General features: G+C 30.9%; 2 protein-coding genes and 1 long non-coding RNA gene across 3 annotated transcripts in view; 1 reads left to right on the top strand and 2 right to left on the bottom strand.

Annotated features, from left to right (window-relative positions):
- Positions 1-915: 915 nt before the first annotated feature.
- LOC149093639 (proton-coupled folate transporter-like) lies at positions 916-3,675 on the bottom strand. The gene is made up of 3 exons (XM_089269773.1): positions 2,648-3,675; positions 2,412-2,564; positions 916-2,081 (listed from the first exon to the last, which is right to left on the bottom strand). Exons 1-3 carry the CDS (start codon positions 3,069-3,071, stop codon positions 955-957), a joined length of 1,704 nt encoding a protein of 567 aa, XP_089125899.1. The 5' UTR covers positions 3,072-3,675; the 3' UTR covers positions 916-954.
- Positions 3,676-4,929: 1,254 nt separating this feature from the next.
- The window catches only part of LOC107365132 (uncharacterized), a 39,671-nt gene continuing 19,681 nt past the window's right edge, over positions 4,930-24,919 (bottom strand). Inside the window, exons 2-10 of the mRNA XM_015932598.3 lie at positions 13,331-13,473; positions 10,577-10,705; positions 8,741-8,973; positions 8,393-8,666; positions 7,695-7,781; positions 7,491-7,568; positions 7,190-7,427; positions 6,499-7,059; positions 4,930-6,363 (exon numbers count right to left, since the gene is read on the bottom strand). Of these exons, the coding sequence (XP_015788084.2) occupies positions 5,472-6,363; positions 6,499-7,059; positions 7,190-7,427; positions 7,491-7,568; positions 7,695-7,781; positions 8,393-8,666; positions 8,741-8,973; positions 10,577-10,705; positions 13,331-13,473 (2,635 nt within the window). The 3' untranslated portion in view covers positions 4,930-5,471. The remainder of the gene's footprint in view (positions 6,364-6,498; positions 7,060-7,189; positions 7,428-7,490; positions 7,569-7,694; positions 7,782-8,392; positions 8,667-8,740; positions 8,974-10,576; positions 10,706-13,330; positions 13,474-24,919) is intronic.
- LOC107365134 (uncharacterized) lies at positions 9,237-11,030 on the top strand. Its single transcript, XR_016200237.1, has 4 exons — positions 9,237-9,665; positions 9,764-10,258; positions 10,408-10,535; positions 10,607-11,030. It is a non-coding gene; the product is annotated as an uncharacterized LOC107365134 (long non-coding RNA).

Here is a 24,919-nt window from a genome sequence, read left to right as displayed (position 1 = left end):
AATTGTGAATTGAATGTTACATATTGATATTTGAATAATCTTTGAAGTCATTGGCAATTGTAAAAATCAAACAAAGATGACAACATGTTTTGATGAATGAGTGATGGCGTTATAAAAGGTTAATTTTGAAAATATCTTCGTTCTCGTTTTAACTCTACTTTTTTGTTTGTTTCATCAATTCAGATGATCTATGCCTGTTGGTGAATGGATATGGAGAACTTATTATCATAACATAAATTATGGTGAAAGAACTGTAACTTGGCCATCAGCTTGGGATTTACATCAGAAGGGTCCAACAATTGTCTTCATCTGTATACAAGTCACTTTGAGGAGGGGATTATAATGCAAACAGAGCTGATCGATGGCTAAATTATATTTATATCCCGATAATAAGGTACCTGGACATCTGATGGAAAATATTTGTGATCAAATCAAGTAACTCAATCCTATATCAAGTCCTAATCCTAATCTTGAATTGAGTTGACGCCGAGGTTTTTGATTATCCAGATGACCATGTTCAGAAATAGTTTAGCTAAATTGATTCAGGCATATCTGTATTGTCTATAGCTTATTGGTCGTCTCTTGAACATATTTTCCTGTGACAAAAGATGTCTGATTCTAGGAATTAAAATCCGGTTTAATTTAAAAGTAAATAAAACCTATCAAATCAACTCCATTGCCAAATCACCTGTTAATTTATCTAACCATCATTCATGTGCATTCCCATTATTTCGTTAACATTGGAAAACTATCAAGTAAGTGTCAATTAAGGAAACACAAAGGCGTTTGTAAACTTAAAAATGTAACATTTGATTCTTAAAGCTTTGGCGGCTAGTTCATAAGTTTCAATCAGATTAATGTGTCATAACATATCATTGTCATATCCTTCAGCAAAACTTATCTCTAGTTATGAAATTCATCGCAATTAATAAAATTTTTATTGAATTTAAAAATTTAGTCAACCTTGGAAGATATGGTAAAACACTCATTCCCATTAGGATTATTATTAACACTGTCTGATTCTTTCTTTTCAATAATTTTCTGTTTCTTTTTATTTTCCAGTTCTGTGATTGCTGTTTTATCCCATTTATGTCTTGTTAAATCAAGCCAAAGGACGACTGCAAAAGGATAAAACATGGTTAACGCAGCAAAATGATGTACAAGTCCTGGAAAATCTTGAATAGTAACACTGAATAACGTCGAGTAGACCACAGAGGCAACCATTGGACCAGATGATTCTATGCATGCCAATAGAGCAAATACTTGACCAACCTCTTTTTGATCAATGATTCGAGATATAATGGATCTAATAGCAATTGGAAGTAAACCAGCACAAAGGCCAATAATTGTGGAAATATAGAAAGCACAGGATTCCAGGATTCCGCCTCTAACTATCAAAGCGAATATGAGTGAAACAGCACCAATAATGGCCAAGACTGTGTCAGGCAGATGAAATTTGTGAATTAGAATGATTGGTAAAAAGGAATGACTTAAAGTTGGAATAATCATCATTACAGAAGTAATAAATGAATAATAAGCAGCATCCCAATGGTAAACTTTCTGAGCAAATGGAAAACCAATAGTTGATTCACCCATATGGCCAATAAGCATCACGTTCATGGCAAACATCAGATTCCATAATATTTTCCTGCCATTATTGGGTCTTTTTTGGCAACAAACCTTTATCATATTGGAAACTGTCGATGGATTAAAGATGTCCAAAAATATTTCTATAAAACCAGTGGGTTTCATGTTTTTCATAACCTCCTTATTTTCATTCACCGGCGTCACAGAATCAGTTTTTTGAGGATCCAATTCAATCTCTACCATTTTTTCATCTCCTGGCTTGATTGGTAATGGTTTTGTCAAATCCAATTTTATATCGTTTTTTGCTCTATCTAATTCATCAAGATCGTCTATTGTTTTATCTGCATCGTTTAAAAAGATTAAAACCCAAATCATGGCGCTCAATTTACATACTAAGCTGATGAAGAAAACGGCAAAATAATTGCGATACTGTCCTCCAAACCAAGGCTTTGTCGTCAATAGTCTTCCACCAATAGCTGTGGCTAATGGGATTGCTGGTGAAAATAGTTACAGTTTTCCCCAGAGTTTTTTGCTTTTTTGTTACACTGCCATCTAGGTGAACTACAAGGGGAAACCACGAATTTTACAGTTTAAACAATTAAACTCTTTAATTGACATCCCCTCTTAGCCTCTTTGCTCCCTTTGAGGAGTCCTCTCCCTATAGGGGAAGTCATTAAGTTTTTTAATTGTTTAAACTGTAAAATTCGTGGTTTCCCCTTGTAGTTCACCTAGATGGCAGTGTAACAAAAAAGCAAAAAACTCTGGGGAAAACTGTAAAAGAAATCAAAATTTAGTGCGTGTTTAATACTAATATTTATACTTACATGTAAAGATAAACAGCTCTAAAATGGCGAACCGAGCTGCACGATATTTAGCCTTTGTCCTTCTGGTTATATAAGTATACGACCCTGTCATGACGATGAAAAATCCACCAGTGAGACCATGCACAACGGACAACCACAGAAGACTATAAACATCTTGAAATACAATTGAATTGCAATTAGTACACCAGTTGACCAGTGACAGTATAGTCAAGAGACATTATGTCAAGAAAACTTACCCAATTCAAAGTAGATGACATGATAAATGGCGAAAATGGCTGAAAGAAAACCTCCAAAGCACGGAAGGGCCAACAGATATTTCAGATGTTTTGGATAAGAGTCGATCCAATAGCCCATGAAGACGGACAAAATTATTCCTGGCGGAGTTGTGATCAGATGTTGATAATTTTTGAAAATTGTTGAAAAGGCGTAAACCTTGTTCTTAATTTCCTCATATTCGGGTCCAAGTGTCTCCAGATGTAAACACTGTGATGGATCCAATTTCAATTGGTTGATACAAAATTTGTCTTGGATAAATTGGCTTGCTGTTACAGATGGAATGGCTAATCCAAATAGAAACAAAGCAAAATAAACATCTAAACGAAGCATTGAGAGTAACTCAATAATTTCAGGAAACGTCAACTTTAAAATATGTCGAAGCATTTTATGTTAACAATCTTCCAAACCAGTAATGGTTAACTTTGTTATTTGGTCTGTAATAACAATTTCAAGGCTAATCGACGATTCTTATTGTTGAAAGATAATATTCCTTCTGTGATTTGATACAATTGCAAGCTCAAATTGTACACTCAGTTACAGACTTCAGTTGGATCACAGATGTCCGTAATTTTGTTAAATTCACAGATTGAAATTAAATTGAGAAAGATTTATTTTCTTAACATTTTACATCTCAAACCTGGAAAAGTTTTCATGACGACGGTTAACAACAATTCAATGGATCAACTGTTTTCAGAATGATGATGCAAATTATTCACAAAATTTTGCTGATTTTTTTGGAACACTTTTCAATAATATCACACAAAATCATCTAATTGGTTAACAGAGAAAGATTGATTACGATGACAATGTAACAAATTGATAAGAATATGAAAACTGTTGAAAATTGTGACCCTCAAAGGACAATTAATCAATATGTTTCTCATCGTTTGCTGAAGTTTTTCATGGTCGATGTGCAAATGATCAATGTAATTGTGTAAATAATCATTAACCATTATGAAAGAGGCAAGAGAGGAAGTTTGTGGTAAAAAATTAGTGAACAAAATAATATACAAACGCCAAGATACATAGAAATTTATATCATTGTAATAGAAAGGAAAAAATATGAATTGATGGTTTTAACATTAATATGATTGTTCAAATTTATTTAGACAACTGATTAAACAAATTCAAACAAAAATCTAAGCCAATGTTTACCTAAAGTAGACAATGAATGAATTGTGAATTTTTCAAGATGCTTTTTTATTCTTCATTTTAAAATGTGTTGTTGATGGTTGACATGCAAGAAATGACTGTAAAATGATTGACTTTGAGTTAATCAGTTGTGACAATCTTCAATGTTCGTCACAATTTTTCACATAATAATTGTCGCCAATTTTATCACTCGTTTTCCGATTAATGTAAAATCAAAATTCTGAAAAGCCTTGAATAAGTTTTATTCATCAATCTGCCATTTCATGAGGAAATCAGACAATAATCAATAGTTTACATTTTTAACGCTCCACAGGCGGAGTGTTACAGATGAAACTCAAATTCTGATAAATAACCATCTAGATTGGCTTCTCATTGAAAATCATATGCCCCTAAAATGATCCATGATTGACAAGTTGATCTTTGAGTAAAGCAATTTATTGAATGTTGATTAAAAAAACAAATAAGCGGTTTTTAAAATGAAAGATAAAGTTCATAATCAAAATGGAAAAGTCGAAAGAGTTTTTTACGAGTAAACAGAGTACGAGAAAATTTTCCTCTCGAGTTAAGAGTTTGTCTTTGTAGGGTCTGAGTCCATCAGTGATATTGAAAAACGAAAAGAACTCAGGGATGAAAAAGAAAATTCTAATCAAAAAGCTAATTTCACTCTGGATAGCATGGTGAGTGGAGACATGGATGACATGAAATTTCTGATGCTCATATATTTTTGATAATTCTTGTTTGGCACCTTACTGAAGTCCAAAATCACTTGAAAAGGGTTTAATGATTCGGGTAAGTATATCAACTTTAAATTTGAAATTAAGTTTCATAAATGGTTCATGGTGACGAGGAAACCAATGTTGAGCAAAATAACAACGAATCTCTTGCAGCTCAATTCGACAAGAATAAAAACTCAAAAAATTCAAGCGTTGCACATAAGAAAGTACAGTAGTGTAGTAACGCTCTGATGCAAAGTGGGGTTTTAAAAATGTATAATATTATACTGATAATATAGTCAGAGGAAACAATCGAGAAAATAAATAATTTAGCGTCTTTATGATCTTCAATCAGTTATTAAATTAAAAAAATAGTGTTTAAATTATAATTAGATTTATTCGGTTGAGCTTTATATACTCATTTGTGTATCACAGAGCATTTATACAAATTTTTTTTGAATTTCTTTTTTTATGTTAAGCAAATTAATAACTGCTAACAGTATTGTAAACTGGAAGAATTAACAATGTTAATTGTAGTCAATAATAGTTATTTAAATTAATTTAAATGATTTGAAAATGGGCATTTGATTTGTACAGTTGGATGAGTCTTTGGCATCAATTATGCATTTTCAATATACACGTTAACATGGATAAGCGTACTATGTTGAGTAAGGAAAGGTCAGTGAGAAAGTGATCAAATTGGCAAGTTGAAGATGATTCCTTTGACTAGATTGATTAAAATGTTTTTGTACGAATCGGGCTCAGAATTAGTAGATTTGAATTTATCTTCAATGTTATGATCATCAACTGAAAACATCTGAAAATGCTTAACAGTGGCTAGAAAGGATCAATGAAAGATGTCCGGGGAGTATCGAAAGAAGACGAATTAAAAAGATGAGATGTTTCATTTTTGGTCGATTTAAACTTGCAACTGATTTGAATTATCAGAGGCCATGTCCACATTGATATATCTCGTTGGATTTTGATTAACGGAACCAGTTGAATTGTTTTTATTTCCTAAAGATCCAGGATCAAGAATTAAAGAACGTAATTCATCTCTATTATCACTTCGATTACTTGATTCAGATAGTTTACAATTTAAGTTGACTTTGGACGGTCTTTCAGGAGGTGGACGATCTGGTAAAGGCTTTTTTTCTAACAAACGCTGTGAATGGGTGGAAGAGCTTAATGGTGAGTTAAAATGATCGATACCATTTAACCCATCATCCATCATCATCATCATCATGGATAATTTACAGGCATCATCATTACCCGAGGTAACAGTTGAACAAGTGTCTGGTGAAAGTAACTCAGTTTTTTCCGTTGAAATGGAATAATTGGAATTAGAATTGGAATTGGAACAAGCATTAGGTATGAGGTAATCGGTTGAGTCAGGTGGAGGCCTCATAATGGTAATATCACGCTCAGAAGAAGGAGCTCGATGGAAAATAGCCAATTTTTTCGACAAAACGTCCGGATCAACTAAACAATAACCTAAACGTTCAATTATGGTTCCAAAATTAGGTCTATTTTCGGGTAACGCTTGCCAACATTGTTGCATAATTGCGTAAACTTGACTTGGACATGCATTGTTAGGAGGCTCTAATCTTCCACCCGCAGTGACCAACTGCATCACTTCTTGATTACCCCGTCCTGGATAAGGCATGAATCCCATGGACATTACTTCCCAAAGCAGAACACCAAATGACCATACATCTGTTTTAGAAGTGAAGATGCCGTCTAGGAAAGCTTCTGGTGGCATCCATTTAACGGGTAACATTGCTTTTCCTCCCTTCCTATAATAATCTGACCTGGAGAAGAGTAAATTATAAAAATAAGCTCGAGTTAATATCAAATTTGTGAATTAAGTAGGCAGTGCATTAATTCAATCTTCAATGGGAAAATAGAATAATTAGTATCTGGTTATAATTATTCGAGAAAAATACCTGTAAATATCTCTGGCCATTCCAAAATCAGCGATTTTAACTACAATTCCACTACCATTGAAGCCATTGTTATAATTTTCCATCTTGAAAACTCCATCAGTTGAGTAAAGAGTAGATGAACTGGGTAATTTGATTTTAGATGTCAACAAGCAGTTACGAGCTGCAATATCACGATGAATGAAATGGTTATCTTCCAAATATTGGCAGCCTCGAGCAACATCTAATGCAATTACTAATAAATCACCCATACAAATTGGAGATGGTTTGTTGATCGAAGCTCGAGATTCACGGAGAAATGTTTTCAAATCACCTCCAGCTAAAAGTTCAAGAACAATGAATCTAGGCATTTTTTCAAAGCAAACACCAATAAATCGTACAATATTTCGGTGACGAAACTTTGACATAATCAGAGCTTCCATTAGGAAATCCATTTCAGCCTGATTATTGGCTGTTTGTTCAGGTAAAGTTTTAACAGCAACAGGAACTTCATCCAGCATTTCACCGGACAAGTTGATCAAATAACCTTGATAAACTTCACCAAAAGCTCCTTGGCCAAGAGCCCTATCAAGTGAAAAATCAGAACAAAAATCAAACAATGAAACAATCATAAAACAGTAAAAAATGGCAATTAGTTCTAAATATTAAAGTAGATTATAATTTAATTTTTCGTCCAAGAATGAAAAAGACTTACTTTACAAGCGTAAGTTTATCTCTCGGAATTTCTCGAAGATCAGAAAGTGTACAAGTTGATCCACCGAATTCATAGTTAGGATTAAACTCAGTAACTATATTGTGTCCATTTCGGAGACGGCTCAACTGTACATCAGTTGAACTATTTGATAATAATTGAGAAGATGATACATCACGTTCACCACAATGATTTCGATTATTTGATGAGCTGGGCGGAAACTTTCTCTTATAACGACGAACTGGAAAAAATTGATACAATTTCCAATTAAAGAGTGAAAAAACAATAAAGAATCAATATTTACCGAAAGATATGAAAATACCCAAAAGAATGAAAATTATTATCACCAGGAGAATACCAATGAAAATTAATTCACTTGACCCTGCACACATGAGAAATTAAGAGGAGGAATTATTAGATTTGCAATGAAACTTTTTATAGATGATCGTGACATTTTAGCCTTTTGATTATATCATAGGCTAAAGGATTTGATTACAACAGTATATACCTGGATAATGTGAAGAAACTCTTAAGTCTTTAGCTTCGCCATTCAATTCAACAGCTGGTGGATCACGAATTTCAGTTAAAGGAACTCCTGCAATAAAAATAAATATCATAGGTTATAGAAACGAGTCAAAATAGTCTGAGAGGGAAAAACATTACAGAAAACTGGACAATCAAGCCATTAGCTGGTGGATCAATCGATTTATTTGCACATTGTTGAGATGTATTCAAGAGGATTAACTATCCAAGAAGAAAACTAAATAAAAAAGAGCTTAACCTTTGAGAATTTATCCTTTGAACACTACTTTTACCCTTTCTGTCATTTTTAGGGTAAGTAGAGGATAAAAAAGCAAATTTAGCCAAGTCTTACTTCTGAATCTGATAGGATCAATCCTATTTGATTGAGAACCTGATGCTAACGATGGTAATATATAATTAACCATCTGATTTGAGGTTAATTCAAGGACCATTAACTCAAAGTAGATAAAATTATTGATGCAAAAAGAAGATTGAGAGACAAACAGAATACGATTGACAGAATAATTCTCTTCAACAATGCTCAGATTTAGGAATGTCGAGTAATCATGCTCAATGAATAGATTGCTCGTTTAATCAATATTACATAATTGATACACATTTTGTCAATCATTTTCTTTTATACCATAATCATGGTCATTACTTCATGTTGATTGAATCACCTACCTAAACCAAAGCATTCCTTTGATAATGTAATATTATCAATGTAAATTGGAACTTCTCGTCCGGTTACCTCTCGTTTGAGCACCTCAAATGTAACATTAAACTTATTTCTGTGGAAGGATGGCAATGGTAATACAATTCGTCTCCAGATTATCCGAGAATCTCTCGTGGTTAAAATGTGTTCACCAATTAACTCATTCCCATTGTGATCAGTCTCTTCAAATATCTGGATTCCAAAACTTGCAGCACTGGGCTTGAATTTGTACGAGAAGCGAATCTAAATGGATTAAAGGAAAAACAAGAATTGAAACTTGAGTATCAAGATTTACCCAAACAACGAGAAATACTCACTTTACATGATTTATAAAATGGTGATGATTTGAATGAATGATAATATGGAATTGGAGGAAATTCTGGACTCTTGATAAACAGTCCATCAGCAAATTGGGTCCGTGAGGTAAATTTGGTAAAAAGGGTTCCATTTTTAACGGTTAAATCGTGTTTATACTGTTTACTCTTATTAACGATGTACCAACCACAAGTATCATCACTGAATGAGCAATAAGCTCCCTTAGGTAATTTATCTACAGGTTAATTAGTTGAAGTAACAGATGAAACAATGTGTTAAGAAGAAAGAAAAACAAAGGAAAATAGAGTTAAAAATTAATCACTCTAATTAATCGTCAATCATTTCACGGTAATTTCATTAACAAAACAAAGCGATTATTGCAAAGAGTAACTCTTTGGATTATTGTAAGCGTTTTTCAATAGCGTCGCCATCTTACGTAAAAAAGGGTTGATTAAAAAAGAAAGCAAATATTTTTCTCTTTCTATTTCATGTTAACGGAAACTTTGAATGTTTACTGTTGCATTAATAATTTTTTTCTGGTAAACTTTTGTCACCCAATTTGTGTTAATTCAATTTTGTGTCACAATAGCAACATAACAAGTTTCACTCGTTAAAAATAAGAATTGTCAGAATTTTGACAGTCTACCTGGTAATTCAACAATTCAACGTTAGTGTCCATTATTTTCCTTACCATTAGGCTAACCAGGAAGGAGAACAAAAGTCTGCCTCAGTGATTCTATTATTAGAATGATCAATTGATTACATTAATAGATAATCTTATTGTCATTATTGATATTAATGGTCAATGGACCTGTTATATTAAAGTCATCTGTTATATCTAGGTATTTGTATTTATAAACCAAAGCAATTATGGTGAAAAGGTATTAAAGACATCTTTTTAAGCATTGAAATGTTTTTACGTAAAAGGTAAGCGAAATGGAAATAATTTATTCGATTATTCAGAGAAATGTATGTTTAATAATGTAAATCTAACCGATTTTACTTTTAAATGACATTATATTTAGATTCCAATTTCTTGATTCAATGGCAAGTCTATTCATGGCGTGTTATCATTATTAATATATTTCAACAGCAACATGTTATGGTTCAATGGAGAGATGTAACCTGCCTTTGCTATTATGGGATAACTTTGCTGTAAACACTATCAACACTTTGATTAATTGGGTTCAGTTTAAACTTGAGAGTGGCCAAATCGATTGAATTAGCTGTTCATTTAACTGTTAACTTGACTGTTAGCTTAACTGAAAGTTACACAAATAAACAAAGATTCCAGAAGAAAAAAAAGGAAACTCGGTGAACGTTTCATGCTTAATCACTTGAATGTACTGCTGATGATTTTTTTGGGCTTCTTCTAAACAAATTTTTCTATCCGATCAAGAGAAAAAGGATTATCATTGAACAATGAAAGAGAAGGTAAACCCTTTTCCATTAGTTCTGATTGATTACGATGAATTAATTTAATGTCTATGGAATATAATTGGAAACATAAGAGGAAAAAGGTAATAACAAGGTTGAAAAAGTGCAATGAAATATTATTAGGTATTATCTTTAAAACAAGAGGCTTTGAAAATTACAGTGAAAACCGTCAGCTTAACTATTGTTTACTCGATTCAAGTAAATAACAAATATTTATATTCACTTATCGTAGTCTATTAATGGTGATATGTGAATTGTTTGCACCAGAATTAAAAGTCAATCACTGCTTGAAACTTTCAAAGTATATCAAAGCAATCGAAGAAAATTAATGAAGAAACAAGAAATGATTACCAAACCAAAGTAAGTATTAATTGAATTATTAATGGTTTTGATTAACTTACCACAATCTTGTCTTTCATCCTCACCATCAGGGCAATCAATTAATAGGTCACATATTTGATCACTGGTAATACAAATTGAGTTAGATGAACATTTCATTGGACAATCATTATTAATACCATTTAGTGGACCTGTCAAAATAAACAGATGAAAAGTTGATCAACAAGAAGACCCAGAATGATTGAAGACACCATCAACCAAGAATCCAACTTAACCAACCTTAAATTGGCCTCAAATTAAATTAAACTTATCTCCTCTAATTCAAGCTTTGTCTCAATGGATACCAGAATTGAAGCTCTTAACCCAAATTGGTTTGGTTTATTAAACGTAATTTTGGGTCAAACCTTTCTAAAAGTGAACTTGACTGTAAACTTATCAAATTGTTGAGACATTAATTATACTAATGTACAATTTGTACCATCAATTAGACAATAAACATTTTATAATTAACTATAACTCAATACGGGCAGTTTATTTACATCACATTAACCAGTTTTGGGTTTACCATTTACGGTTGTTTGCTTTTCTGGTTAAAGCAAGAAAAAAGTGTTCAATTTGATTACATCTCTAATGTACATACAAATGTAACCTTAAAATAATTGACTGTTAACAATAAACTCTGTGATGATTAGAGTAAATCCAAGTAAATTACAAAAGCTAATTAAAAGTTACATAAACACTATTAGTATCCAAGTTTCAATGAAACGTATTTAACTCATTTAATGCTATTTAATCCATCAAATTTAGTTATTAATAGTCTAAATGAAATTAAATTTGGTAAACATTTATAGTCATTGGAAAGGCCTGAGATTGGTGAATCTGTCAAAAACAGAATTGAGCAAACAATTGATTTAACTGCAACCCTTATAAGTAATAACAATGGTTATGATGATTATGATTATTTTATGATGATGATAATGGTAAGAGAATCCAAATGAGAATAACAATGAATGATGGAAGAGGAAGGAAACGATTCCAATGAAGAATCGAGCAAATTCAAAGTGATAACTAATATTAAATGGTTTCATCCAATGAACAATATAATTCTGAAATTTACATGCTGAAAGATGAGCAAAATAAGATGATAATGATGAGGAAAGATGAAGAGAGTCAAGATGCAACTTGAATCTTGAAGCTTCAATCGATATCACGTTTTTTCACTCCCAGAATGAACATTTTGAATGAACAGAATCAGATAGGTCAAGCTTGAGGAAGGAAAAATGAGCAAAAAAGATTTAAACAAGTTGATAAAATTTCCAATTGAATGATTACGATTCAAATTGACTCGATTGCCAACAGTTATTAACTTATTTTATCTTCAACTTTCCTTTTTTTCTCATGAAGATTTTCTGAACATTCAAATGTCTAATAACTTCATGTGCTTGGGTAATAATCTGTGTGTTTTTACCAAATTTTAACATTCTTTTTTTTCTTTACCTTTTCATTTTGAGTTAAAGGTTTGAAGAAACAAATTTTCAAGTTTATATTCAGTTACCTTTTCAACACAAAATTTGTTGGCTTCTCAGGTACATCTTTACATGACTTTTGTTGCAAGAAATTGAAGCATTTAGAAGTTTAAGAAAAAGGAAAATTTTGATTTAATTTTCCATTCATTTGAATTTCTTGTGGATTCACTTTGGAAAGAGACTTTGAATGTTTCAATTTTTCCTTCTTCACTGTTATGAGTTAAACTGGCAAGTTTATTCAATTATCAATTGTTCAACCAAAATTGAGTCAGCAAAATGTTATCGATCATCACTTACATAACGTTACATAATATTATTATGAAAAGCGAATCTTATGTCTTCAGATTCAATGAAACTGAAAAGTTACTTTAGACTTTACAGAATTTGATATTTCTGTTCAACATCAACGATTTTCATTTTAACACATTTAGCATTTAATTTCAATGTTTGATATCAAGCAGCGGATGAACAACCAGTTTTACTATTAGCCTCTGAAATATTTTCTTGGGTTTTCTCAGGTTTTGCTTTTCTTTTCGATTTCTATTTCTGTTTGCTGATAATATTGAATTGTATTTTAATGAGCTTGTCCACTCAACGAAACTGGTAAATTTGATTACTGAATAAATATTAATGGTTAACTGGAAATGGTGAAAATTTTGGCCTCACAATGAATCTGCAGATCTTTTTTTCTCAATCAAATTAACCTTAATATTGCAAATGAAATAAGTTAATCTCATTATGTTCAACGACAAGCATAACAATTTTCCTTGCAGCATTAATTATTATAACTTGATTAGTGTAATCACTGGTTAAATGAAACAACAATTGAAAAAAGGTACAACAAGCAATTACACTTTGTTTACCTTTATGTCGATCATTTACGATACACTTTTCCCTTGTTATTTTCAATGTCAAGTCTGGGTTCATTTTGGGTTGACAATAATTTGTCTAATACTTGCATTGGTAATTGGGTTAATCAATCACAAATGGTAATATCAACTGGTTAAATTAATGGGAACCAGTAAAGTTGATGAAAAATGGAGTTAACTTGAAGACTAATAATGACTGATTAGACCATGAAATCGGTGAAAACCAGAAAATGGTTAACTAGAAAAGAGCACAAAAAATCTTGCAAAAGCATCAAATTTTAAATATATTGTTAAGTGTCATCTTTAATTATGATTGTTTAGACAAGTTAATGTGACTGTGCAAAATTAAAAAGGTTAACCTTAATTATTTGGTTGGTTAATTGGTTTGGTTAATTTAAATATGATGGAAAAGGTAACTTACTTTGAAAACAGTTTTCCAATGAGATCTTTTTAATGGAAACCGATGAATCCTTTGGCAATGTAACATTTGGAGCTTCAACGATCTCAATGATCAACTTGAAATTACTTTTTGATGTTCCGATCGGAAATTTTTCATCAGTCCAACTGTAGAGTAAAATTTATCAAATTAGTTGATTCATAATTTACTAATAAGAGTTAAAATCAAACAAACAATTGAAAGCGATCATCTAAAACATAAGCAAAAACAAAAAGCAAACGGTAAAACCAGAAAGTAAAGTTCATTTTTGGGTTTTGGGTTCAATTTAAAGATTTGATTTTCTGGTTATTTTGCATTATTATTGTAACATTGAATTTAAGATGAAATGTTAAGTTATTAAAAGACATTCTTGTCTCTGTTTGAATTTACATTTAACTGGTTTCAGTCAATTTACACTAAATTTGGGTCTTTTCATTATTCGACTTGTAACTAGATTTGCATAAATGTGAAACATTTGAAGCAACAATTTAACTCTAAACCCAATTTGTCCATTCATTTGAATGGAAACACTTGGCAAATCAAATTATAATGTTAATTCAGTCTAACCAAGTTAACTGTAAATAATAATAAAATATCTGTAAAGTAGCAATTGCAGTGAAACCCAAAGGCAATGGAACAATTTTTGAATTAAAAATTTCCATTTTTACCTAACATTTACAATGTCTACCTTTTCCTGAGGAAATGATACTCAATAGCTTCAGGTTCAGATTAATATTCAACCAAATTGTCGAATCGTTTCAATGTCTTTGCTCGATCAAAGTCAAAGTGAATCTCAATTTTTGATGGCAACATCAAGAGGTTCATCTTTTTTCAAATTCATCATTAATCACCTAATCGAATGACTGTTGCATGTTCACTGATTAATTAACTCTAAATGGTTAATTAAAATACTCTTTTCCAGTAAACATAAAGAGCTTTTTCATCTTCAAATTTATTCCCATTAATCCTTATTATGATTGCTTGACTACCTTACAGAATGAATATCATCATGTGTAAAAAAAAGGTAATCACAATCAAGAGATATGCTTTTTCCTATTCACTTGGAATGAACCTCTCGAGAGTTTTCAAGTAAAGTCATTTTTCATGTAAACTTGAGATGAAAATTATGATTCCTTTTGAAATTAATTTTATATTTTTACCTTTTACTTTACATTATTATCGTTAAATTATAATAATGTTGTTTGGGAAAAGGTAAAGAGATGAAATTAGCTTTCAATCAAAGCCAAGATGATACTTATTATGTATGAATATTATGCAAATTGGTTTGAAAGGAATTAAGACAATCTTTTTTCAAGCGTCTTTATTCAGGTTATTAATCAATCTGTTTTGACTTGAAAAATTTAAATGTAGTCAAAAAAAGGGAGGAAATTACCTTCATTTTTAGTTGCGATTTTGTTGAACACTGAATAAAGCAGATTCACTGAGATTGCAATCATTTGACGGTTAAAAAAGACTTGCATTTAACCTTTTCACCATTTTTTATCATCTATTTTTGTCAATATTATTTGGCAACTTGACATCTTTAGTTAAATGCTGCATCATTCAAAATCAGTTGACGATTAACATTTAAACATATTGCTTCAACCTTACGAAAATACGTTTAAACAAAAGCTCGTTAACTCGTGATCAAAGTCAATTGTAGTTGAATAGACATTCATCTTTAGTTGATCCGATTTTGACGCGAAACTAAAAGTTTTTCAGAAACAAATCAACTTATTAATGTATCATCAAAACTATCCTTGTAATAATTGCAGTTGAATAGCAAATGCTTTGTTCAAATCGAAAGTTCAAAGCAGTTGAAAGTTTCATTTTGAGGCCGCTAATTGAGTCGATAAACGACTAAATAAAGTCTTTGAGCTCTTAGAGTCACATCAATAGTCTGGCTTTTTGGTGAAAATGAATGAACTTTGCAAGTTTTGTCTAGCAGAGTTGATCAAAGTCATTGCCATTTTCAATATATTGACAGTCTTTTTGTTACAATGCTAACTTGATGATAAATTTTAAACTTTGAATCGAAGTCTAAAGAAAAGAAAATGTTTATTTTTCTGTGGATTGTTTCATCGTTCATCATCTTGATTAACATCAACACTCTGATATTTTGAATGATAAATGTGAGGTAAAAATAGAACTGAAAAGTTGAAAAGAGAAACTGAAAGCAAAATATATGCTAAAGATTTTCAATATTGAGAGACTTTGATAATCTTTTAAAATGAACAATTCAACCGAATCGATTTGATCAGACATTGACCTAAGTTGCTGAAGTTGATGCAAAGCTTGTCAACAGTCTTTTAATACTGAATGAGTTGCTAGTTCTTTTGATTTCTGAAGACGACTAAATCTAGAAACTTTAATGTAATTAAACATTAGAAACAAAACGATTTCAACTAACACTTGCATTTCAATGATGTCAAGTGAATGAATGTTTTGGTAAAACATAATTTTACAGATTTTACAAGAAACTTTGTTGCTTTTACAATAAATTGATCTCAACTCTATTCATTCCCACGCATCAGGGTTATTCATGAAATGTCTTATTATCATAACTTGAAGGATACTAATTGAGCTTTGAAGTTACTCGAGTTGGTATTAAATTAAATCGTTTGTTAGTTTTGCTTATTGAACCTTGTTTTTCATCTGACAACAGATGAAATTGTATTACTTGATGATGTACACTTCAAGATTCACTTGATTGAAAAGAAATGAAAAGATTGAAAAGAAGAAGAGAAAAAATGAAAGGTAAATCGATGATTTAGTAGTTGACTGTTTTAATGTTGAAACGATTGAGTTGACATCAATAGACTATTTGTATAATTCATTATAAACCTAATGGAACAATTCAATATTAACATTTCCATCATGTAATACCTGATACATTTTCATGTCTCTATTGAATCCTCTCAAGAGACAAATAATCATTGGAATCATCATTCATTGTATCGCCCATTTTCACCTTATAAAGGTGAGGTTTGACGTTGAAAAGTGAACAGTGAAAAATATGAGTTGTGTGTTCAAGAGAACTGATAAATTGTCGGAGAAAATTGCTGAGTAAAACTGTAAAAATGTTTCATGTTGAATGGACAGAAAATGATGAAAAGAGAAAAGGATTTAAAGTGAACATTGTCCAAGTTCGTGAGAAGCAAAAGTTTTGAAAAGACAAATTTTCTTTTCTTTTTTTTCTTCTTTTCATCTGTAATTCACTTTTTCACATATAAATATCAATTTCAGGTTTACATCAATCTTTTCGTTTATCATGGGAAAGTCAAATTGAATCACATCATTGAATATTTTAATATCTCTTTTGTTCCAAGAAACAGGTCAAAACAAATAATGGTCAAAGGAAGGGAAAGAATTGGAGAAATATCAGAGAGAAAATTTTGAAAGTTTCTTTACAAACAAATAAAGCTGAACCAAAGTATTGATGAATTTGTAAGGTAACATGATGAGAGTCTGGAAAAGGTTGAAATTGAAGACTTTTGTACAAAACTGAATAAAATGTTTTCAAAGTTGTGCCGATTGGGTTTGAGGTTTATTCTTGGCTTGTTATTGCAAGTGAAATTGTTCAGAATTTAATCTTTTTTCTCTTGTCAAACAAGAACAAAAATAGAGTGAAAAGTGAACCATTTCGCTTAAATTGAAATTAAATTCAACTTGCAACTTTTAAGGGTCAGTTATTTATTACTGACCATAAAAGTAAATATTTAACGAACAAGTTCTTTACAGTTTCCATCAACAAAAGATTGAATTGCAAATAAGTTGATGCGATTTGCTTACAGGCAACACTTTTGACTCTCGACTTTGCAAATAGTCTAATCGAGGTTGCAAATTGATTGACTGCAGGCAACTTTCATTAGTTCATGATCTTCGTCTTTGTTATTGATAAACTACTCAAGATCAGACAGTCTTGAATACGTTTTATTTTCAGTATTGACAACAATGGAAAGCTTACATTTTTCAAATCCAGAGAATCTAGCGAATTCAAAATGGAAATTAAGAGATTCTTTCGGTGCAGAGGCAAACTTTTCTCGGCATTTTGCAGCTCGTGAAACCGCAATCCTTTTGGACATTACAAGCTTCTTGAAGTTCACCTCAAATCAATGAACCAGAAAACTTGAGGCCTTACTTGTATAAGGAATCTGAAAATATAAAGCCATCGATTAAAGCTTAACTCCAAAATTAACTGCGATTAAATTGTCACTCTAAATGAAGAAAACTTTTCGATGTAAGAAAAGTAAATGATTGATATTTTGCAAAAACAGAATCACGAATAAACCAATTTCCTGTCAGTAGAGTCGCTGACCTTTTACAAAGACAAAAGTTCACGAGAAACAAAGGATTAAGTTGAAGGAAAATTGAACTTATACGAGTTTAAAACTTCAAGACAAGGTTCAACCGATGAAAATTTTTCACAATATTTGGATTCAATAGAAATGAGCTTTGCAATATAACTGATGAATATAGCTAACTTCAGATGCAGACGAATTCGTTTTTAAGTATCGTTTTTGCGTTTATTCGATGATAATGATGATAATCTAAATGCGCATTTAAAAGCTTTTGTTACATTTTGATATCGAAAAGTTTTGAGAATCGAAACAGAATGATTGTAAAGCAAATAGTAAATAATTTGATCTGCTGCAAGGTGTCGCATTTCATGTGAAAACTCGTGTCTTTGATTCGATTAGGAAAAGTCTTGTTTTGCTTAGTAAAGCGAACAGCAAGTTGGTTGAAGATTTGTAATGATAATGGATCCAAGTTGGAACCATTTGGTGAATAATATAACATCATTTTATTATTTATTTTACTTCTGTTTTCGCTTCAATTGTTGTTGACCATCATTAGAGTTGACCTTTTTTCTTTGTATTGGTTTGACTGAACGTGACCATGACGTTTTGTTTCAACCATGATTTGATGTTGATTGAACCACATTGGCTCAAAAGAGGGGAAAAAAGGTTGAACCAAAAAAAAGGATGAGAATTATTCTCATGAATTTACTGCAAACTCTCCAATGTATCATTAAACTGTTTTTTTCCTCACAGAATTTTCATCTTTTATCCCTTTTCGCTTCTCATCCTCTTTTGTTCAAAAACTTTGCTCATTTGTTATTCACAATCAACTTTTTCCCTATTAAACTTGAATCTATCATTATTTTTCAAGTGTAATGCTCTTCTGAAAATGAAGGGTGAAAACAAGGAAAAACAAAAGGCTGTTAACTTGAACAATTGTCTGATTGAATGTACTGTTTAATATAAGAATGATTTATTATTTGGAAAAATTTCTTCTTCTCTTTCCTCATGAATTGAAATGAGCAGAAAAAGAGTAAAAAATTAAACACTTCTTTGACTCCATTCCCTTCAATTTAAACTTTAACATTTAACTGATGATTAAACCAATTTTTCTCGCTGTAAACTCAAGGTATTAACACTTTATCTAATAACTTTTCAACTTGACCTATGAACTTTAGAGAAACTTTTTCAAGAGATTCAAATTCGTTGCAACAGTTTCAAGAGTTTCAAGAATCAGGATAATCTTGCTTTACTCTGAAGGATTCAACATTTAATTCTCATGGATTACTGGTCATTGGAAAAGGTTAAACAGCAATTATTTCCTAAACAACGGCTTCCAATTTCAAATCAATTATTCATTTGAAATTATGTAGGTTCAGTTAAATTGCAACAGAAAGATATTTTTTGATATTTAATATTATTTGTAAAAAAATACTTCACAAAATGCTCTGCATTATTATCTAAGCATTATTTAATATTCAATTATAATTTTCATTTTACATCAATTGAGGAATAAAACGTTTTGTGAAAAGTTCAATTTATGCTTATTTCTTTTCGAAGTCTATATTAGGTTTAGAGCAAGAATATGCTTCAGGATTTGAGAGTACTTTGCAATGTTCTTGAAAATAGAGCGAAAATAATGTTAGCCGTGAAAATGAACAACTCAATGATCGAACACTTTTTTCAATTTATCGATATTTCTCTTGATTTTGCCATTTACTTTAAAACTTTGAGCCTCAATATTTCGAGAATGGTAGCACCTAAAATCACCATTATTTAAGCAAACATTGGATTATATTATTAGAACTCGATTCTCTCGATAACTTGCAGAAATATTATAAGAGAACTCAGTTTCTATGTCCATAAAACGCAAAAAGTCCCAACTCTTAACTCGAAAGAAACGTTTTTGCTCTTTCCTGCTAAGTTATTGAGTTATTGGGTTAGACTCTTTTTTTTTGTTGCACAAATTTTTCGCTATTGTGCTTGCAAATTTCATTTTTGAATGTTAATTTTCAACTATTCAGCTGGATGTGAATAGCATAACAAACTTGCACCTGAAGAGAAAAATGAAATTCAATTAAGTAAATTACAGAAATTCAAATAGAATCTTCATTTTTTTGTTTCCTTCGGTGGGTTAGGTAATGGATTGGTGAGGGATAGGTTTGGATGTTGTAAAAATTGAGAACCTTGAAAACAAAACCATGAAAAGGCCTCAAGGTTTAAATTGAAAGGTAGATTGTAAAAGCATGCGACGAATTTCATAGAAAACAATGTTCCAGAAATGAAATTGATATAAAGAGCTGACTTTGAAAATGATAATGTACAATGGCAAGGAAAGGAAAGGAAAAGAAACTTGCATTCTTGGAATCAATAACCAGAATAATCAGCAAGAACAAAAGAAAACTTGAAGCTGCATCAAACATTAAGATCAAAATTAAAGAAACTCGAACAAGAAGCTATCCAGATTCTCAGTTTATCAAGATATCCAATCTCGAATAATCCCAACTATCAGAATAATAATTTCACTCAGATTGATCAGAATTTTTCATTCAAACATAAAGCAAAGTTGACACTAAATGAGATTTCAATGAAAAGTTCTGAACCCAAATTCAATTCCCAAATGAAAGCAAAAAGATTTTTCCCCATCCATTATATCACCTAATAATGAGACACTTTTCAAACCTTTTAAAGCTCGAACTGAATGGACATTTATTTTTAACTCGCAGTTAAACTTGCATATTATGTTCTTGCATTTACAAACAAGTTCAATTAACGATTGAAAAAATTGCACAACTCATTTAATGGATCAACAATTTGGCAGTTTGATAACAATTGTCACGATCAATGATTATCAGCTATTTGTAGAGGCATAATTTCGTTGATAGCAATTGTATCCTGGGAGTGAAAACTGGGAGTGAAATGATATTAATCAAATTGAGTCAGGATAATAACTCAATGTCATGATTCTTATTCCAAGTTAAACTCGTATTAACTCACAATTTATTTATCATGCAGCTCAGTTTAATGTATTCTAGATTTAATAGACTTAAATGGAACATTGCAAAAGTAAAATGTTGAAAGAAGAGAAAAAAAAGATTACAATTTTTTCAACTTTTCCCTGTTACAGATTGTCCAAACGAGAATGCTAAAAAAATGAAATTTCGCAAATGATATTGCATAATGAAGCAAAAGACAAGTCGGTACAAAATGAGCTTCGATAAGTTTGCTTCTAAAGCTTGATTGGATTAGAAGAAGAAATAATTGCAATTAATGGGAATTTATAAAAGCAAATGTGATTCTGAACAGGTAACCCACATGAAAGATGATCAAATCTTGTTACTGAAATGCTAATGGAAAATAAGTGAAGCAAGAATTGATCGAAATTTAAAGATGAAAAGTGCGATTTTTTGAGTTTCTTTTTAATTTTATTTTCCTTCATTTCTGTTTCTCATCATTATAATGTTTTCCTTCCCTGTTTATGAGTATGTTTCTGTTCATGATTGGATGGAACAACATTATCTTGTTTTATCAAGCAAATGTTGTTCAATCTGCTTGAGGACAGTGATAAGTTGTAAGCTAAAAATGAAGTGATAATTAGGGAAGAAAATAATTAATGGAAAGTAAACGAAAAATAATGTTTAAAGTATCGGGTTAATAATGATGATGAACGGATTGAATGTAAAAGTGAACACAATTCACATGGGAAAAGATGATGAATGAGGAAGAAAAAGTTTTATTGAAAATGAGCAAATGTTGATTTAGAACCATTAGAATGGATTTAAAGGTTCAATTCAAATATTCAGTCATTGTCAAGAATCTGTAATAATTTTCACCTTTTTTTCTCAGTTTCCTGGCGAGAGACTCAAAGAAGCATAAGTAAATGTTAGTAGATTTGAAATTCATCTTTTTTCATCTTTTTTCATCTTCTTTCATCTTGTTCCTTCTTTTTTCCTCTTTTCATCCTTTTCTCCTCGTATCGCTCCAGCAACATGAAGAAAAAAGTATCCAAAAAATATTTCATTGTAAAGAAGAAGATGAAACTGAAATGATAATGATAACAATAGAGTAAAGTTGAAAACATCTTTTCATCTTTTAGAGGTGACATTCATTTTACTCTTTACTCTGAATCTTGGAACAATGAAGGGAGTGAAAAATGTCTATAATTTATAAATTACTTTTATCATTATTTGTATTAATATGATTCTTATTAGGGTAATTGATGTACAAGAGGAAAAGATGAGAATGATTTTGAAGGTTGATAGGGAACTGAATCAAATGAATAACAAGTTGATAATGAGTGAGGAGAGAATCTGGTGAAATATTTTGTTGACAATTTTATCATCATTTTGCATCTTTTCTCGTCAACGAAAAGTACAACTTCATGATAAAACAATGAGCCCTGATTTCACTGTTACAATGGCTTCACTCTTTTCATCATTTTGCTTTGTGAGTTTAAGCGAGCTTTAATTGGCTATCAAGGTGTATAATTAAATGTCAATTAGCACATGAGTCGAGTTGAAGCAAAAGTTGCAGATCAATCAACTATGCGTCATGAATTATCGTTCAAATGTTAGGACATCAACTGAAGTTTCCATTTTTCAGTTGTAACATTTGTTTCATAACCACTGGCTCAAAAGAATTCAAAACTCTGGAAATGTGCAGAGAAACAGAGTTAGACAGTTAACACAGAGAGTTACATTATTACAACATTAGTCCTTAAGAGTCAACGAATAATTAAGTCGCTTGTAATACTAATTGTTGTTATGCTTGAAATGCGTTTCTTTGTCTTTATGTTAGTTTAGTCGAGAATTGCAAACTTAAATAATCGATAAAATTTTCGACATCAGTTTAAGAGCGAAATGTCATTCTGGAATCGATCTTGATTTGCTATTGATTGGGAAAACTTTAGAAAATAAAGTTTGGCGAAAATTGCAAATGTCAAGATATTGAACGATAATCGTTTCTAGTCTTGGATTTATGCACAACTTTGATCGCTTCTGATTTAACTGGCGTTATGTAAGCATGTGGGAACTTTTGTTCTGCAGGTTAATCAAATGATTATGCAGTCTTTCTTATTGTCATAGAAACGTTGAGAATTCTTATTGAATTTAAATTGGTTGCTATGATAAATAAGAATCTGATTATAAGGATAATTCAGTGTTATTGCATGTTTAAACATTTTCCGCACATTACTAGTAAATGATTTGCATTGCAATTTACAGTTGAGAGAAAAATTGAAATGAAAATGTAAAACTAATCGAAGTGTTATTATTTCAGGAATTCATCTTTAAATCGAAATGCTAATAAAAGGAAAACAAGATTGAACCTTTGAATAACAATTGAACAATTTTTTGTCCAACGAAATCAAAGTCAATTTTTAATCAAGTTACCAATAACAGAAGTCTATTGTAAATCAATAACCGAACTAAATGGGAATAAATTATAGCAAATATTATGAATTAACACGAAACTCCTTGACTCATGAAAAGTCAAGAGGTTCCACTGAATACCAAAACAAGAATAAAATTGGAACAAAAATGTTATCACAAAAAGGAATCTGAATGAAGAGGAAAGATGATCCAAGATGAACAAACGAACAGAAAAAAACATGAATAAAGAGAGGAAAACAGCATTTTCATCATCTTTGTTTTGTCTTCCAATCATGATATCATCATTTAACTCAATAGCCATCAATTTATTGTCAAGATTAATAGCATTGAGACTTATGAAGGAAGAAAAAAAAGTGAACATGAAAAACATAAACATGGGCGAGTGAAAAAAAGTGGAAAAGATGAGGAAAAGCGAAAACAAGTTCAAGTGAAAGAAAAAGTTGAGTTTAGATTATCATGGGTTTAGTTTTCATCTTTATCCTTGCACAGTCATCATGCTCATCTTCCTGTTTCTCTCACCATCACTGAATAGTCAATATGATATGGAGCAAAAATAAATCAATAAGAAAAGGAAAAAATAACAAATAAAAAAGAACAATTTCATCATTTCTCTTCATTTCATCTTCATTTTCATCTTTACCATCCGTTCGGCTCTTTTACAATGTTAACCTTTTACTCTTCATCTTTACCAAACATCTTATAGATGGAAATTCATTGAACCATCTTAATAACTCTTCATTTTTTGTCCATTTTCAAGGATTCCACATTCACCATTGAATAAATAAATACATCTCTTTGAATCTGTTTACCAAAGATTTGCCACCTTTAACATGATAAAATGAGCACTTACAGTAAAATGGAAATCTTTATTGTCTCTTCTCTATGAATAAATTCAATATCAACAGAACTTTGAAAACGGCTTTGAAATAAAAGCATAAATGCTAAACAATGTCATCATCTTTTCAAACATGAAAATGTTGCAGATTACGCATAAAACGCACTTTAAAGACAACTTTGAACCTTTCATTTACATTTCATCTTATATTTTGCTTCCTTTATTCAACATTTCCATGTTCACTTTACTCTCTTCAACTTGCCATTTGCGTTTCTTACTTTTAAAGCTACAAAACCAAGTAAAAGTGAATTTTCAAAGTTAAATAATCCAATTTTACTTCATCAGCTTATCATTCAATTCACTCTTACCAACTTGTAACGACATTAAGTACATTTGCGCTTCTTGTTCGGTTCCATTAGTTAACCATGTTAATCATGGAAACATGACTGGAATTAATTAGAAGCTAAGCGAAAATTTGCAATGAAAATATTAACAAATTATCATAATAATTTCGTTCGTAATCAGTTGATGTATTCATTAGTTCATCTTTAATATTACTTTTGAGATTAGAGTTATTAAAGTTTCCATCGTTTTTCACGCTCTTTTTTTCAAGTTTTGATTCTGAATGGAATTGAATTGGAAATTTCTTGAGTACTTGGAACAAAAATTATAAGTCGATACAACCACAAGATATGAACATGAATGGAATTTATTTATTTCAACAAAATCGACTGAAATTTTGAGCTGAAATTCGGAGTGAATTTATTTTGAGGTCGATTCAAGATATGAAGTGTTACAAAAGTTAATATGTAACTGAATTTAAATCAGAAAATGAAGTTTCACTGATCCAAATAAGATATTCAAGAGTTTTTTTGTTCTTTTATTCGTTGAAACCTGAAATTTAACCCTTTTACCAAAGAAAAAGATATTCTTTTTGCTTGAAATTTGCATCATAAACAGTTTGTTTCATGGAAAGTTTTTTTTGCTAAAGATGATTATGTAGTAATAATGTCTGGAAAAGGATTGAATCATAACTGATTTAGACTGA

This window comes from Tetranychus urticae, chromosome 3 (genome assembly GCF_039701765.1).
Source record: "Tetranychus urticae isolate SD_2017Ah chromosome 3, NJAU_TeUrti_SD_1.0, whole genome shotgun sequence".
NCBI lineage: Eukaryota > Metazoa > Arthropoda > Arachnida > Trombidiformes > Tetranychidae > Tetranychus > Tetranychus urticae.
Note: the sequence above shows the minus strand (reverse complement) of the source record. Positions and strands in the feature narration are given on the sequence as shown.

Excerpts from the sequence above, each read along its gene's own strand:
- LOC149093639 (XM_089269773.1), bottom strand. The coding sequence starts at position 3,071 with ATGCTTCGACATATTTTAAAGTTGACGTTTCCTGAAATTATTGAGTTA. Across the intron at positions 2,565-2,647 it reads TGTCATCTACTTTGAATTGG|ATGTTTATAGTCTTCTGTGG; the intron begins GTAAGTTTTCTT and ends TTGTATTTCAAG. Across the intron at positions 2,082-2,411 it reads AGAGCTGTTTATCTTTACAT|CAATCCCATTAGCCACAGCT; the intron begins GTAAGTATAAAT and ends TATTTTCACCAG.